The following is a 13,632-nucleotide window of genomic DNA, read 5'->3' on the forward strand; positions in this document are numbered from 1 at the left end:
TGAGAACATATGTAAAACACTTCACACCCTTAAAGCATCATAGAACTGTAAGCTATTATTATTATAATTGTTATGCTCTTTTATTTCAAATTCACTTGCAATCAAATCTGGGGGTGGGGAAAGGTCGATCTTTTATTCTCCAAACCGGTCCTACCCAGAAAAGTGCCTGGAAGATTTAGGGGTTGGGAGGGGAACAGTCCCATCTTTTTTAGCCGCAGTCTATGAGGTTGCCTGGGGAGTCCTGGGACCTTTCCTCCCGTCTTTCCCGGACACCCCACTCCCCAACCCATCTCCTTTTTCCCACCATCAGCCGCCCGACCAGTATTAAGACGGAGCCCTAATGGTCCTAATTGCAGCTTTCCCGTCACCATGGCGACCGAGAGGCGGGATAGTGTAGGCGAGGTGGGGGGGAAGGGGCAGAGGGGCAGAGGGAGCGGCTCTGCCGAACTACATCTCCCACAATGCTCCTGGCTCAACAGCTCTTCGGCTCCGCCTGAGGCCCAGTGACCCCAGCCCGCCCCGGGACCCGAGCTGGGACTAGGGGTGGAGCGTGGGGACCTTGGTCTCGCTCCTTTGGCCCACAGCCGGGGACTCGGCCCCCTTCACAAGCCCGCAGGCCTATCAGATCCGGCCTGCAAACTACACCATCCCATCCAGGAAATAACATGGCCGCTGGATCTGGGTCCAGGGCCGGAGGCGCGAGGGTGAGGCCGGGGCTCGAGGCCCGGGAGGCCGGAGGGTGGGGTGATGTTTGGCTCCCGTCATGCTTCGCGAGGAAGTTCTGTCCTGCCTCCTCGGGGCCTGCTGGGCGGATACAGTCCCGGGGGAGGAGGCGGGAGCCGAGGTGGGGTGGCGTGTGAAAGAGGGGGAGACTTGGGTAGTGACTTCAATAAATCTGTTCCTCCGGGCGAGTCTGGTGGAAAGGGGTGGGGTTGGTGCTAGGCGAGTACTCCCATCCCCATCGAGTTTGGTTTTCTCATCTGTAAAATGGGGTAGTTAGAACTCGGAATTGTGAGAAATATGTTTTTTGGTTCTTTAAAGCACTTTATAAATGTGAATTAACCGCCTGGCGGAAAGGATTTAATTTAGACTTATAAAACCCCTACTAACCTGCTGTGTCCTCGAAACTGTGCCGGTCACAGAAACAAAATCCTCATCAAGAGAAATAACTTTTAGCCGTAGCTTGGGGAATAATAGTTTCCATAAATGTGGAAAGTGCTTAAAAAACTGAGCCTCACTTCAGTTGAGGCTGGCAGAGGGGATGGTAATTACAAAGCTGTTTTTGTCAGTGTAGACATCCCCAAGATTATCGTGGGGATCGAAACCCGGATATGATCCCTGCCTTCCTGCCTCCTTGAACCTGCTGCGCTGCCATTTTATCTCTTTCCCTAACAGATAGTAGAAGCTAAATCAGTGTTTGTTGATTGACTGGCTAGAGGCAGCATGACACATCCCTGGATTGAGGTGGAACAGAAGTTTGTCCCAAGACCGGGAATCGAGGATCGGTTGAAGGAACTGGGTGGCACTCAGGAGAGCCACATTTCTTTCCGAGATAGCTACTATGACACTCCAGAGCTCACTCTCATGAAGGCCGACCACTGGCTCCGGCATCGAGAAGGGAGTGGTTGGGAGCTCAAGTGCCCTGGAGCAGGAGGCAACACGGGCTCCCATACCAAGTACATGGAGCTCACAGCGGAGGCTGCCATAGCGGCCCACTTGTGTGAGAGGTTGGGGACTGCAGGGCTGGGCACTGAGAGTGTATCGGAGATGCTGGGGCGCCTGGAGCTGCAGGAGGTGGCCAGTTTTGTCACAGAGCGCAGTGTCTGGAAACTGGCGCTCTCTGGAGCAGGTGATGAGGAGGAGCCCCTTACAGTGGACCTGGACACGGCAGACTTTGGCTATGCAGTGGGCGAAGTGGAGGCCCTAGTTCGAGAAGAGGCTGAGGTGCCAAAAGCCCTGGAGAAGATCCACAGTCTCAGCTCCTTGCTTGGTGAGGGGACCCGCAACTTTGTTTCCCCTTTCTCCTTCACCAGGGTTGGACTGTTATTAGCAAGAAGATGTTCTGGTACTTCTTCTGTAGTAAATTTGTATCAAAATTCCTGTTCTGTCTATCTAGGTGAGGCAGTTGGGGTTAAGTGACGTGCCCAGGATCACACAGCTTGCGCGTGTTAGATATCTGAGGCTGGATTAGGACTCTGGTCCTCCTGACTAAAGAGCTGGTGCTCCATCTCCACTACACCATCTAATTGTCCATTCCTGATCTGTCTAAAAGAGGGTGATCGAATTCCTCCCTTTCCATTTATTAGCAGCTCTGGCAGGATATGCATTTCATCTCATTTCTTGGAGTTTTCCGTTTTCCTGAGTCTCACATATTCTGTACATGTCATTCACATGTGTCCCTTTCTGATTGTATCCAGCCCTTTATCCTGCCCCTCTTTGAGTCTCTTAAGTTTCCCAAATTTATTACTATCTGTTCCTCAATCCTATTTCTCCACTTCTAAGTATGTGACTATCATTACTATCTATCCATTTGCTGCCTCCACTCCCAGATGCTTGTTTTTTACTCAACTTTAGTTTCTTCATCATTTCTCAAATTACATTTTTGTCATTACTATTGTCATTATTTCCCAAATTATATAGAATCTTGGTATTCTATGTGACATGAGTTAGTATTTTCTTGGTAATATCCATAATAGTAATATTTACCCTTAAACAAATGGATATCAAATGCTTATATGACAGTTTCTGGGTCTGAAAATTGGCTTATTTTGTTCTACAATTTAACCCACTTCTTCCTTTATTCTTGGGGATAGTCCAGCCCTATAAGTGCCATATATGGCTTCAGTCAACATATTTTAAGGCCTAGAGTTCTGTGGCCAAATTTCTTAAAGAATGTGGATCTAGGCAGGCTCATATGAATAAAGAGACAGAAGATGGCCAGGCCATTGTGCTTTTTCACTCAAGCATGGTTTAGCAGAAATAGCTTCAGCTTAGAGAGTAGATCTGGATCCCTGAAGGAAAGAGGTGTGATGTAGTGGGAAGAACATTCCAACGGTAGAATTCCAGTTTTACTTCCTGTGACACCTTGGTCATATCACTTCTTCCTTCTGGGCTTGTTACTTTTATCTGTAAAATGAAGGAGGTTTGGACCAGGTAATCTCTCACATTTCTACAGCTCTGTAGATAAATTTCAAATCCAAAAATTCTGTGGTCAAACTAGTTTGGGAAATGCTGGGCAGTGTTATCACTTGTATTGTCTTTATAACTGAAAGGAAGATCTGGACATGTTATTTTTGTGATAAAGATTTAGGATCTCTCTTCATCCCCCTTGGTAAAAGGATTGATAAAAAAGCATTAAGAGCCTCTATATGTCAGAATACCTTTTACCAAAGATCTCTCCTTTACTTTCTTATTTAACTTATGCTGTGTTTTTCAACACAAAGATCTCTGTTCCTCTCTAGGGGGTAACAAACTATATATAGCCTATTGTGTCCTATACCAGTCTAGAGAGGATTCTCAGTACTTCATTCCATTCATTCATTTGAACAGATATGAGCCATATGTGCAACTATGGGGGATACAAAGAAACATACATAGCCTCTGTTCTCAGTTCGTGTCTAATAGTACTAGAAGTCTCCCTTGCTTTATGTAGTATAAGCTGTTTTAGGCCGGTGTGGAATTATGATTAAGCTATAGTTATAGCTTTACCTTTCTAGTGGGTTATCCTTCTTCATTCGTGGGTTTACATCTGTGTGTATTTGTGGCCCTGCTTCATTACCAAGCCAATGAGCTCTGGCCTTCTCTAGAAGGGCTTTAATCTTTATCAGGGGACAGAAGCAATAACTGAAATGAGCCAGTTGCTATAAGGCCTTTTCCATCACCCATTGGATAAGCAGAAAGATTATATCTATTATTTACCTTCACATATTTTTGTCTCTCTGGCAATTGGGACAAGAACTACAGTCCAGAACAGCCTGTCTTGACCTGACTTCAAAGATGAGGGAGGGGGAAAGCCCCAGGAATTGAGAGGGATTAGTATGTCACGGAACACTTATAAGGCAAGGGAGGTAGAAGGTTGAGGTTAGAGCTCAGGGGCTTATACTAGCTAGAAAATAGCTTCAGGGCTTGCTGTGTGGCTTAGGAAATGGAACAGGGTGAGAATTGTTTGATTTCTCATGCTTTCTTATAGGAAAAGTAAAGAGGACCTTGCTTAACCTTTCTCTACCCTTTTTGCTTATAGGTGTGTCACAACAGGAGCAAACACCTGCCAAACTGATTGTATATCTGAAGCGCTTTAGGCCTCAGGACTACCAGCGCCTACTAGAAGTGGCCACTGGGAAGAATGATGAACAACAAGGGTCTGCAGCCATAGAGAATTAAACAGCTACGACATGGGATGAGTAGGTGTCATTTGTTTGGGGGCTGGGGAGTAGGGAAAGAATGCTAGGGTTAGTGAGGCCCATCCTTCAATTCCCCATCCTTCCTCTTGTTCTCTCCTTCTCAGTCCTTCTGCCATCTCTACTTCCTTTACTTTCTCTCACCTACCCCACTGCCTCCTCCCTGCTCACCTCCTTTTCTTCATCCGTCAGATGCAATCTGTGGGCTGCCCCTCTCCCCCAGCTGCTAAGCAGCCTCCATTGATTTCCGCTCGTGTTTATAGGATTTCCACTTAGCCGTGATCAGTAGTTAAGCACAGGAAAATCCCTCGCCGGCCCCCCCTTGGTCGATGCCATTGATTCTGCCAGCGGCTCCTAACCGCCTTACAGCTGAGTTAGAGATGAGGGCAAGCAGTAGGGATTTCCCTGGCTGGGTAGAGGGGAGTGTTGTTGAAGGGAAAAGAGATGGGAGGATCTGCCAGAAAAACCAATATTCTGATGTCACCGATAGCTGTGTTCTCCTTTGACCCATAATGGTAATTTGGATCTTGTGTGAGTTTTTGAGGTAAATTTCTGTCCTGTAGTTTGGGACAAAGAAAAATCTCTGTTTATGGACTGTTCCCAAGGCTCAGGGGTAGAAACCTTGTTCTTATGAGGTTCCATTCCTTGCTGTCTGTTGTTTTCGAGGGCACTGTCCCCAGAACAGACCTAGACGGGGCTTTTTTCTCTCAAGTTTATTGTAATCCTTCATGGCTAAGGGGGGAGATCTGAGCCCCCATAACCCAATCTGTCTCTGCAATAAACATGGAAGCAGATTGCCACCTACTGGTAGCCCTAGGGAAGAGTGACTTCAAGCCCCACCTGCTCCTGGGTGGTCTAGGGCCTTTTCTGGAGAGGCTGGGACTTCTTCCTGCTCAGGCTAAGAAAGCACATCTGTCTCATCATTGCCACGTGTCTGGGGGGAAGTCCTTCACCTCAAAGATCTCTTGTACTGACTGTCCAAAGTGGTTGTATGTGAGTCTCAGTCTCAACCGCAAAGGGGCCTAGGAAGGAGAAAACAAAGGGACAGTAATTGACTCTTTTTGCTCCTCCAATTCTCCATGGCTTCCCTTAACCATAAGAGTTCCAGGTTCTCACCTTGTTAGGATTGAGGACTCTGAGGACCTGTGTGATGGGAGGGCCTCCCTGAGCTGGAACTGTGTCTCCACTGGGTATCTGCAGTTGCAGTTGGAAACTCTGGCCATGGGATTGGGGGGAAAGCAAAGTAAGGCAGACCTTTCGGCTTCAGCAGGCCCCTGTTCATGCAATTGTACTTATCGCCCCAAGTACCACTTTTCACCCAGGTCTACATCTTTCCCTTTTCCTTTAATATCTTAATTCTCCCACTAAAACCTGTTCTAGTATTAACCTTGGGCACGGCGGCCTGACACACAAAATGGGTGACATCACTCTTGGAGGTGTTGATGGCAGTTGCAGTAATCAGAAGCAGGGCAGGTATCTCAGGGGGACGAACAAAAGACAGATTTATCTGTAGTCCTTCTCGGTCAAATACCTTTAGAGCTGGGATGGGTGCTAGAGTAGGGTTATAGAGAAGAGCTCAGCTTTAGGAGTCTGGAATGGTCATGCAAAGTAGAGAAATGGAAGAGAAGGAGGGAGAGAAAACTCTGGAAGCTCCAGATAAACCCTGCTATACAGCTGTATGGGACCTCTATAGCACTCCCCTTGTGCCAATAACTTACCTACGGAAGGAGTAGTAGAAGGAAGATCCAATAGGTGTAATAAGGAGCCTCCTGGCATTAGATCCAAAACAGGAGGTGGCTGGGCATCCCCACTGGCACCATCCAAGAGATCCAAGAGGTCTAAAATGTTTGCAGTCTGGGGAGACCAAAGAAAAGGATCAGTATGAGGTAGGGGAAGTAGACTTACATTCTCCTGGCTTTAAAACTTCTGATCTCCTCACCGGGGGCTTAGTGGGAGACTGGCTCTCTCTGTTTGGATTCCAAGGCTCTTCTTTGCCTTCTCCTGCCTCATCTTCTTGGGGTCCACCATGCTCCACAAGAGGCATCTTCTCCAAGATTGCTGGTCTGAAGGGAACACAACCCAAGCATTCTGGCTCCCAGGTCAGTCCCTGCCTAACATCTTTCTTTTGGGACTAATAGTACATAATGGGGACTAGATGAGAGAAAAGCTAGCACAGTGAAAAATAGTCATGGCTGTGAGAAAAATAATGAGAGCTTGTTTTACAGTGGTATGTCAGTGTTGTCTTTGCATTCAAAGAACTGTTGTCTGGAAGGGCCAAGAACTGTCACTAAAAATTTGTTGGGGGGAGGACAATAGAAGCATTAGGAAGGACTTTCTGGATGCATCGCTAAAAGAATGCTGGGGATCATGGCAAGGGGAACTCTGGGGACAGATTGTTGTACCTCATATGGTCATACTTCCGGAACAAAGCATTGTATTCCACAGCCCTCTGTTGTAGTTCTATATCCAAGCAACTTCCATAGATGGATACTATTTGTCGGATGCGGCTGGAACATATGATGGGCCATGTGGAGAAGAGAGAAAGTAGTAGTGGCTAGAAGTTTAGTCATCATCCACCCATTAGCCCCAGAAGTAAGAGGGAGGGGAAAAGACTGTCTTAGGGAGTTTTAGAATTCTATGCCAATTGGGGCAGCTAGATGGTGCAGTGGATAGAGCCCCAGCCCTGAAGTCAGGAGGACCTGAGTTCAAATGTGGTTTCAGACATTTAACACTTCCTGCCTGTGTGACCCTGGGCAAATCACTTAACCCCAATTGCCCCAGGGGAAAAAATTCTATGCCAATCAACTTCAAGAAAGGAGGCAGGAAGATAGGCAGGGCCTAATGGAACCCCAGAGGAATGCTAGAGGCGCCTTTCTCACTTGTTGTCTCCTAGGAACCTGGTGCTCAGCTTCATAAGGGCGGTGAGGGTGTAACCTCGGGTGGCTGGCAAGGATAAGTGGGACTGCAAGATCTTCTCTAGCAGTGTTAGTACTTCTTCTTCCTGAACCTAAAAAAGAACAGAAGAGGTCGATGAAGGGATGGTTCCAGTTTTTTACCCCAATGGGCAAATTCTCCCTTCCATTAACTCTTTGTTTAGCCTCACCTGCAGGGGTTCAGTCTCCTCACAACTTTCAGACAGCAGAAGATCCCCATATTCCCCAATGCACCAGGCAGCTACTTGTACCAGAGGTTGCTGCATGGAGAGAGGACAAAACCAAGTCACCACATGGGCTCCTCTCTCTCTCCTGGCCGTCAGCTCAAGGCCCCATGTTTGGGGGATCCGGGAAAGTAAAAGAAGGGCCTTAGAGCAAATGGTAATTAAGGGCTCTCGGGCTGGCACATTGGAGGGCAGCCTTTTCCCCTGAAATCCCAGTGGCCTCTAGTGGTCAAGAGGGAGAGCTGCAATATCTAAATGAATAGAGAGCCTTGGGACATAGGGAAGGTAGAGGCCTTTTTGCTTGCAAAGGTAAATGCAGCTTTTTATTTTGAGGGAAAAAGTCAATGACTCAGCCATTCTACTGAGATGGACAAGGATGAAGCTGATGGAGGGGGTTACCAGAAGTGTTATGGAAAGGGCAGTGGGTTGGAATCAAAAGTCTTGAGTTCAAATCATGAGCTCTGAGGAAAATCACTTCATCTCTGGTGTTCCCTTTCCTTATCTGCAAAACGAGGACTAAATCTCTCAGGTTCCTCCCTTCAAGCTTTACATTCTGCTATTTGAGGAGAGAAAGATATCTAGGGAGTCAGTTGGGCCTTGCCATCTGCACCCTATCAATCTCTGGGCCTTACAATCTAGCTTGCTGATGCCCCTGCTATATGTGCTATGTTTTCCTATTAGAAGGTGAACGCTTTCAGAGCTGGGACTGTTTGGATTTTCTCTTTGTATCTGCAATGTGTGAAAAGCATTTAATAAAGGCTTTTTCGTTAATTTCTTTATTCATTCACCTGCTGAGGGTATGAATAGAAAAATGGGGCAAGGTAATACATACTTAATGAATGGACCAAGGAAATGACTGGATAGTCTTAAGGAAAGGGGTAGAGTGAGAAAAGGGGTTACCTGGGAAATGTCTGCAGCTAGGGCATTGTACAGCCGACAAACAGAGTAAGCATGAAGTTCCTCTGCCCCTCCAATCAATTGAGTTAAGTTGGCCACTGCATCATCTCGCACATGAGCACCTGCCTGCAGAGGGTAAATGAAGGAAGACAAGTCAGTTAGCCTAATACCTAACTTTTTCCTTCAGGGTTACCTCCTTCCCCCAATCCTTCACCAGCCCTCCAAGCCCACTGTTCTTACTGTGGTCAGCACTTGCATTATAGTATCTATATGCCAGCGCTTTGTTGGGGCAAACCTAGGGAGCAAAGAATAGAACAGGGTTATTCTCTACATTTCCTACCCAAGGGGAGGAGTAATGGAGGCACTGTTCTGCATTTCCCCTGACTTGAGCATTTACCTCTCTGCAGCCAGCAGGATGCCGGATGCACAATCTGCCCGAAGATCTGCAGGGCAGGACTCCAGGAAACCTTGTAGCTCCTGGGTCATGGACCGAATATTAGAACTATTCACAAGAGCCAAGCTCAATTCTAGTGCCCGTCTAGCAAAATAAACAGAGAATACTTAAACAAATCAAGGTCCCCAAACTCTGGTTTCTGTTACTAATTCCTTATGTCCAGTTCCCTCTCCTAGCCTCATCCTAGTCACCCCAGATGAAAGTTATGCTCTGCCTAATCCTCCTTCCCGGAGCTCTACTCACCGACTGAGGGAGGCATCAGGCTCCCTCAGACACTCCACCACAGTGGGCCGATGCCTCTGTACAGCGCTGTGATCTGACTGTACCAATCGAAGTAGAGAGGTCAAGGCCACATACCTGGTGGGTGAGAGAGTAGGAGGGGATAACCATCATGCTTTCCTGGAACTGACTTAAGTCAATAATTTCCAACACCCTCCCCAAACCAGTCTCTATGGGACAGGGGCCAGTGGTGAGGGTAGGTACTAATGGGCAGCCTGACTCTGAAGGGAGGCTAAGATGGGTAGAAGACCAGGCACCAGTTAGATAGCCTTATTACCTGATGTTCTTATCACTATTGAGCAGGAAGCGGCCAAGGATGTTGACAGCAAGAACCTGGCGTAGAGGGGAGTGAGGGAGAGGGTGTTGCTACCACATGGGATTCATGGCATGGGGGAACTGAAGAGTGCCGATAGGTGAAGATGAGAACCACTTGGGACCACAAAAGAGCCAACAGGCATGACAGTAATAAAAGGGGAGTCCCACACAGTACCCGCAGGCCAGAGGCAGAACGGATGTCCACAATGGTGAGCACTGTCTCATATAAGACTGCATTGCCAGCATTCCGACTTGTGTCTGTGTTGGTGGCCACCTGAGTGGGTGAATTTGAAGTCAGCACTATCCCTAAGTCAGGTTCCCACCTACCCTAACTCTCACCAAACTTACCTGGGCCAGCACGTCATTCATGGCCTCACTGCTTTCCTCATGGTTTTGGCCTAAGATCCGGAGTAGTCTCAATATCTTAACCTTGGGGTGAAGGAATCAAAATAAAAGGGTATAGAATTTAAAGGATTAAGCAAAAGTTAGCACTGAGAAGAACACAACGAGATAAACGTCACCTTCTCCTTCAAAGGTCAGAAGGACCATCGAAAAACAAAATGGGACTTGTCACCCCTTTCCCTTTAAAATAAACCTAATCTACTTTCAGGATCCTAGAATGGCTTGTCATGAATAGAGGCTGCTGTGAGCCTAACTTCCCTGTGTTCCTAATACTTATGACATGACCAGAATCCCACTCTTTCAGAGTAGTCATTAACAGTTTCTCTTTCTCATCTCCAGATACAATAGGGACAGGGGAGAGAGATTATGATGCCAGGTCTGGTTTGCACCTGAAGGAAAGGGTCACTGATCCCAGACACGCTATGCTCTGCTGAATATCCTGACATCACCAAGGTCCGAAGAATCTGTACCAGCTGGGGTACTACCTGGGGAAGAAAAAAGGATTTCATATAGAGGCATGAGAATCCTGCATCTCCCTATTCAATCCCTTTCACTATCACTACTTTGTACTCTTCTCCCTTGTGAGTCTCTTGACTCTTGACCCACCCGTCGGAAATGTGTGAGGGCAGCAGGGCTTCGTTCACATAGTTCTGTGATCAATGTGATTGTTCCCATCAGGATACCTGGTTTCAAGGAGAGAGGGCAAGGAAGGAAATTAAGTCAAATGTAGTACAGAGTAAAGCCTATTTCAAATCCATCCTGCTAACTTGTTTTACTCAGGGGATGATGACCCTCACCTTTCACCTCTGTACCCTGGGCCATGTCACACAAATTGCTCTATGACCCATATCCAAAGTTGAAAAAGGAGACAGAACAGTGTAGGAAGGAAGGGTGGCAGGTTCAGATGATCCTATTAACATTGGGGATGAAGGAAGCTCCTTGAGGTAGGGAGTTCTTACCATGGTGTCGTTCATGCAGCAGTTGGGTACAGGGAGGGAGAAAGATGTCAGAGAGCTCTGGGACCTTCCGGATCATGTGCACTGCAGCCAGCACTGCCTGGGGCATGGGGGAGGGAAGAAGCCATTATAAGGGCACAGCAATATCAAGGCCAGATTTGGGAGCAGGAAGGAATAAAAAGAGCTCCAAGGAAAAAATTCTTGAAGGTAAATGCCTGAGTTCCTTCCATCCCTACTTACCTTCTTTCTGATGTAAGGACTGGGCCTCAACAGCATCCTTTCTACTTCATTGGCCAGATCTCGGCATATCTCTGCTGAGCCCATGGTGCTTAGGGTACACAGTGCCAACCCCTGCACTGGTTGGGTCCCTTGGCTCAGGTCACTGAAGGGTCACCAAGATTGGGGAATGTCCTAGTTATTGAGTTCTTCCCTCCCAGACCAGGAAGCAGGTTTGTTAGATGTTTCCCATCGGGTCCACCACCCCATCTAGATTGAGATTCCTCCAAATTCCCCCAATATATTTTGTTTTCCCCAACCCCCTCACTTTTTAATGCTGTTGGTTATGAGCAGGTGGGCATCCTGTCTCTCATCCAGCAGCAGCATCGCCCCCAGGTAGCCCACCCTTTTGTCTGTGAATCGGGGTGATGCAATCAGCTTCAGGCACTCCATCTATAGAAAGGTAGGAGAGGATGCAAACCAGAAGGAAGAGTGAGAAGAACCAAAGATATTGAAACCTCTTTGTACCTTCCTTCCTAGCATTAAAATTAACCCTCTATGGGCGACTATCCAATATGGGAGAAGTAGAATGTGACAGGAAATGGAAATGTGCCCTTACTTCCAATGTGAGTTTCACTAGCTATGAATCTTGGTTCCAGTATCAAGGCCTGGAAAGGCCTGATTCCGGGATGGTTAAGACATATGAAAGACATTTTATTGATGTGTGTTTACATATGTGAAAGGAGGAGGTTCTTGGGATCTACAGAAGAGATGTTGTGGGGATCTTATTCACATGCTCAATTTTAGTTCAATTAATGAAATAAAATAGGCATTCAAGGCATGGGTTTTAGCTGGACTAGCCTATTCCTCGTAAGGGTGTGAGCCTGTGTGTATGGAGGCAGGGAAAACCGGTCCTGGGGAAGATTTGAGCTGAGGGGTCAGAACTGGTCGGCACGACTAGGCACCTGCTAATGGTGAGGCTGTGAGCAAAAAGTCCCTGGGAAATCTTGGGATTTGGTAGCAGGAGACAGCTGGAGTGGAGGACTCCAACGTTTTTCTTCCCACAAATGGCTTTTTTTTTTTTTTTTTTTTTTTTTTTTTTTTTTTTTTTTTAAACCGAACTGGCTGAAAGATTAGCAAGAAATAGGACTCTGAATTGTAGGTAAGCTGCTTTCGTTTTTACTGACATAGCAGATAGGTTGTTAAATCAATGGTTTCAATTGTAAGTATGTTAGGGTGTACAATTGCATATAGCTCTGTAACTATTTTCATGGGAAAGATAAGTCTGCCTGCTGACATGGGTCACAGTGAGGGAGCTGAGGGAACCTGGCTGCAGTGGGCTCGCTTCTGATGGGGGGGCTGTGGGTGTAGGGGGAGTCCCTGGAGGGATCCCTAGGAAGGAGGCGCTTTGCTCTGCACGGAGGGAGAACCTCCTGCCTGAGCGCGCTGCCCTGGCTGAATACCTGTCCAAAGTGGGCGGGGTAGCCCAGCATGTGGACGTAGAGGAGTTTGGCTAGCTGGCGGTGGCGCTGGGGGGCGTCGCCTTCGCGGAAGGCGGCCCGGATGTGGGCGCACTCCTTCTGGATGATCTCCCGCTCCTGGGCCTGAGTCTTGGCCCCGCGGATCTCCCGGATCAATTCGGGCAGCTTCAGAGAAGGCAGCACCATCCTGGCAGGGAGGGGTAGGGCTGCGGGTCCGCAGGCGCTCAACAAGGGCGGGCGGGCGGGCCTCGAGGCAGGGACCTCCTTAGCCCCGCCCGCGCCCCGCCCGCGCCCCGCCCGCAGGACTCCCCCGCTGCCCACCACCCACAAGGCCGGAATCCTTTCCACCCCCCTCTACCTGCGGGTTTCTGGCTCCGCCCCCTTGCAGGCTTTCCTCACCGCGCCTGCGCTCTGCCTCGTCTCGCTTTCTTCAGTAGGCCTGCGCATCCCTTGAGCCCCACCCTTCTCCCCGGCCCCGATTACGCTTGTGCCCAGCCTCGCCCTATTTCTCCATCCCGCCCTGCCCGGCCTTCTGCACCTCAGCTCCAGCCACCTGTTCTTCCCCCCACTTCCCGCACACTTTGTGTCTGCTGCTCCTGCAGCCCTCCACTCCCTCCCGCCTCAGAGATGCTCGCGATCTCCCCCTCCCGAGACTGGAGCGCCCCCGCGCGTGCGCGCTCGCACAAGCGCCCCCCACCTCACCCTAGTCTCGGAGGCTCTCCGCTTCGGTGCGGGTTTCCTGGTCCCAGAGCGGTCTGGGCGGCTCCCTACCTGGGCCTGCCCCTTCCCCGCCCCACCCCGGCCGTTCCCGGCCCATCCCGGCCTTCCGTGAGGTGTCTGGGAGGCGCTGAGGACTAGGGCTGCGGGCCGGATGCCCCGAGTTCCGATTCCTCCCCAGAAAACCCGACACCAGGCGAGCTGGCCGTGACCCCGCAAGTCACCCGGCCGCTACTTGGGTCAGTTTCTTCTTCTGTGAGATGGAGATGACGCACTTCTCTCCCAGAGGGTTGTGAGCATCAAATGAGACAGCGTTTGTAAAGCTCTTTGCAAATCTTGACCAGTTATAGAAATTATAAAT

The 13,632-nt window shown here is 48.7% G+C and overlaps 2 protein-coding genes across 8 annotated transcripts; one reads left to right on the forward strand and one right to left on the reverse strand.

Annotated features, from left to right (window-relative positions):
- The first annotated feature begins 382 nt into the window (after positions 1-382).
- On the forward strand, positions 383-4,394 carry THTPA (thiamine triphosphatase). 2 transcript variants are annotated; one of them, XM_074294303.1, is made up of 3 exons: positions 383-704; positions 1,396-1,990; positions 4,241-4,394. In XM_074294303.1, exons 2-3 carry the CDS (start codon positions 1,444-1,446, stop codon positions 4,378-4,380), a joined length of 687 nt encoding a protein of 228 aa, XP_074150404.1. In that variant the 5' UTR covers positions 383-704; positions 1,396-1,443; the 3' UTR covers positions 4,381-4,394. The 2 variants fall into 2 exon arrangements, with proteins under 2 accessions (XP_074150404.1, XP_074150405.1); XM_074294304.1 differs by having other exon boundaries at positions 422-704; positions 1,437-1,990.
- Positions 4,395-4,478: 84 nt separating this feature from the next.
- On the reverse strand, positions 4,479-13,329 carry AP1G2 (adaptor related protein complex 1 subunit gamma 2). 6 transcript variants are annotated; one of them, XM_074294297.1, is made up of 22 exons: positions 13,257-13,329; positions 12,537-12,760; positions 11,402-11,526; positions 11,098-11,239; positions 10,861-10,957; positions 10,508-10,584; positions 10,291-10,386; positions 9,848-9,928; positions 9,675-9,773; positions 9,462-9,517; positions 9,149-9,262; positions 8,849-8,989; positions 8,692-8,746; positions 8,455-8,577; positions 7,501-7,590; positions 7,277-7,404; positions 6,800-6,904; positions 6,337-6,460; positions 6,116-6,251; positions 5,785-5,948; positions 5,514-5,612; positions 4,479-5,419 (listed from the first exon to the last, which is right to left on the reverse strand). In XM_074294297.1, exons 2-22 carry the CDS (start codon positions 12,738-12,740, stop codon positions 5,318-5,320), a joined length of 2,358 nt encoding a protein of 785 aa, XP_074150398.1. In that variant the 5' UTR covers positions 12,741-12,760; positions 13,257-13,329; the 3' UTR covers positions 4,479-5,317. The 6 variants fall into 6 exon arrangements, with proteins under 6 accessions (XP_074150398.1, XP_074150397.1, XP_074150395.1 ...); XM_074294296.1 differs by having other exon boundaries at positions 12,537-12,741; positions 13,257-13,320; XM_074294294.1 differs by lacking the exon at positions 13,257-13,329 and adding an exon at positions 12,913-13,009 and having other exon boundaries at positions 12,537-12,741.
- Positions 13,330-13,632: the final 303 nt, after the last annotated feature.

The sequence above is a fragment of the Sminthopsis crassicaudata genome, chromosome 2 (genome assembly GCF_048593235.1).
Source record: "Sminthopsis crassicaudata isolate SCR6 chromosome 2, ASM4859323v1, whole genome shotgun sequence".
NCBI lineage: Eukaryota > Metazoa > Chordata > Mammalia > Dasyuromorphia > Dasyuridae > Sminthopsis > Sminthopsis crassicaudata.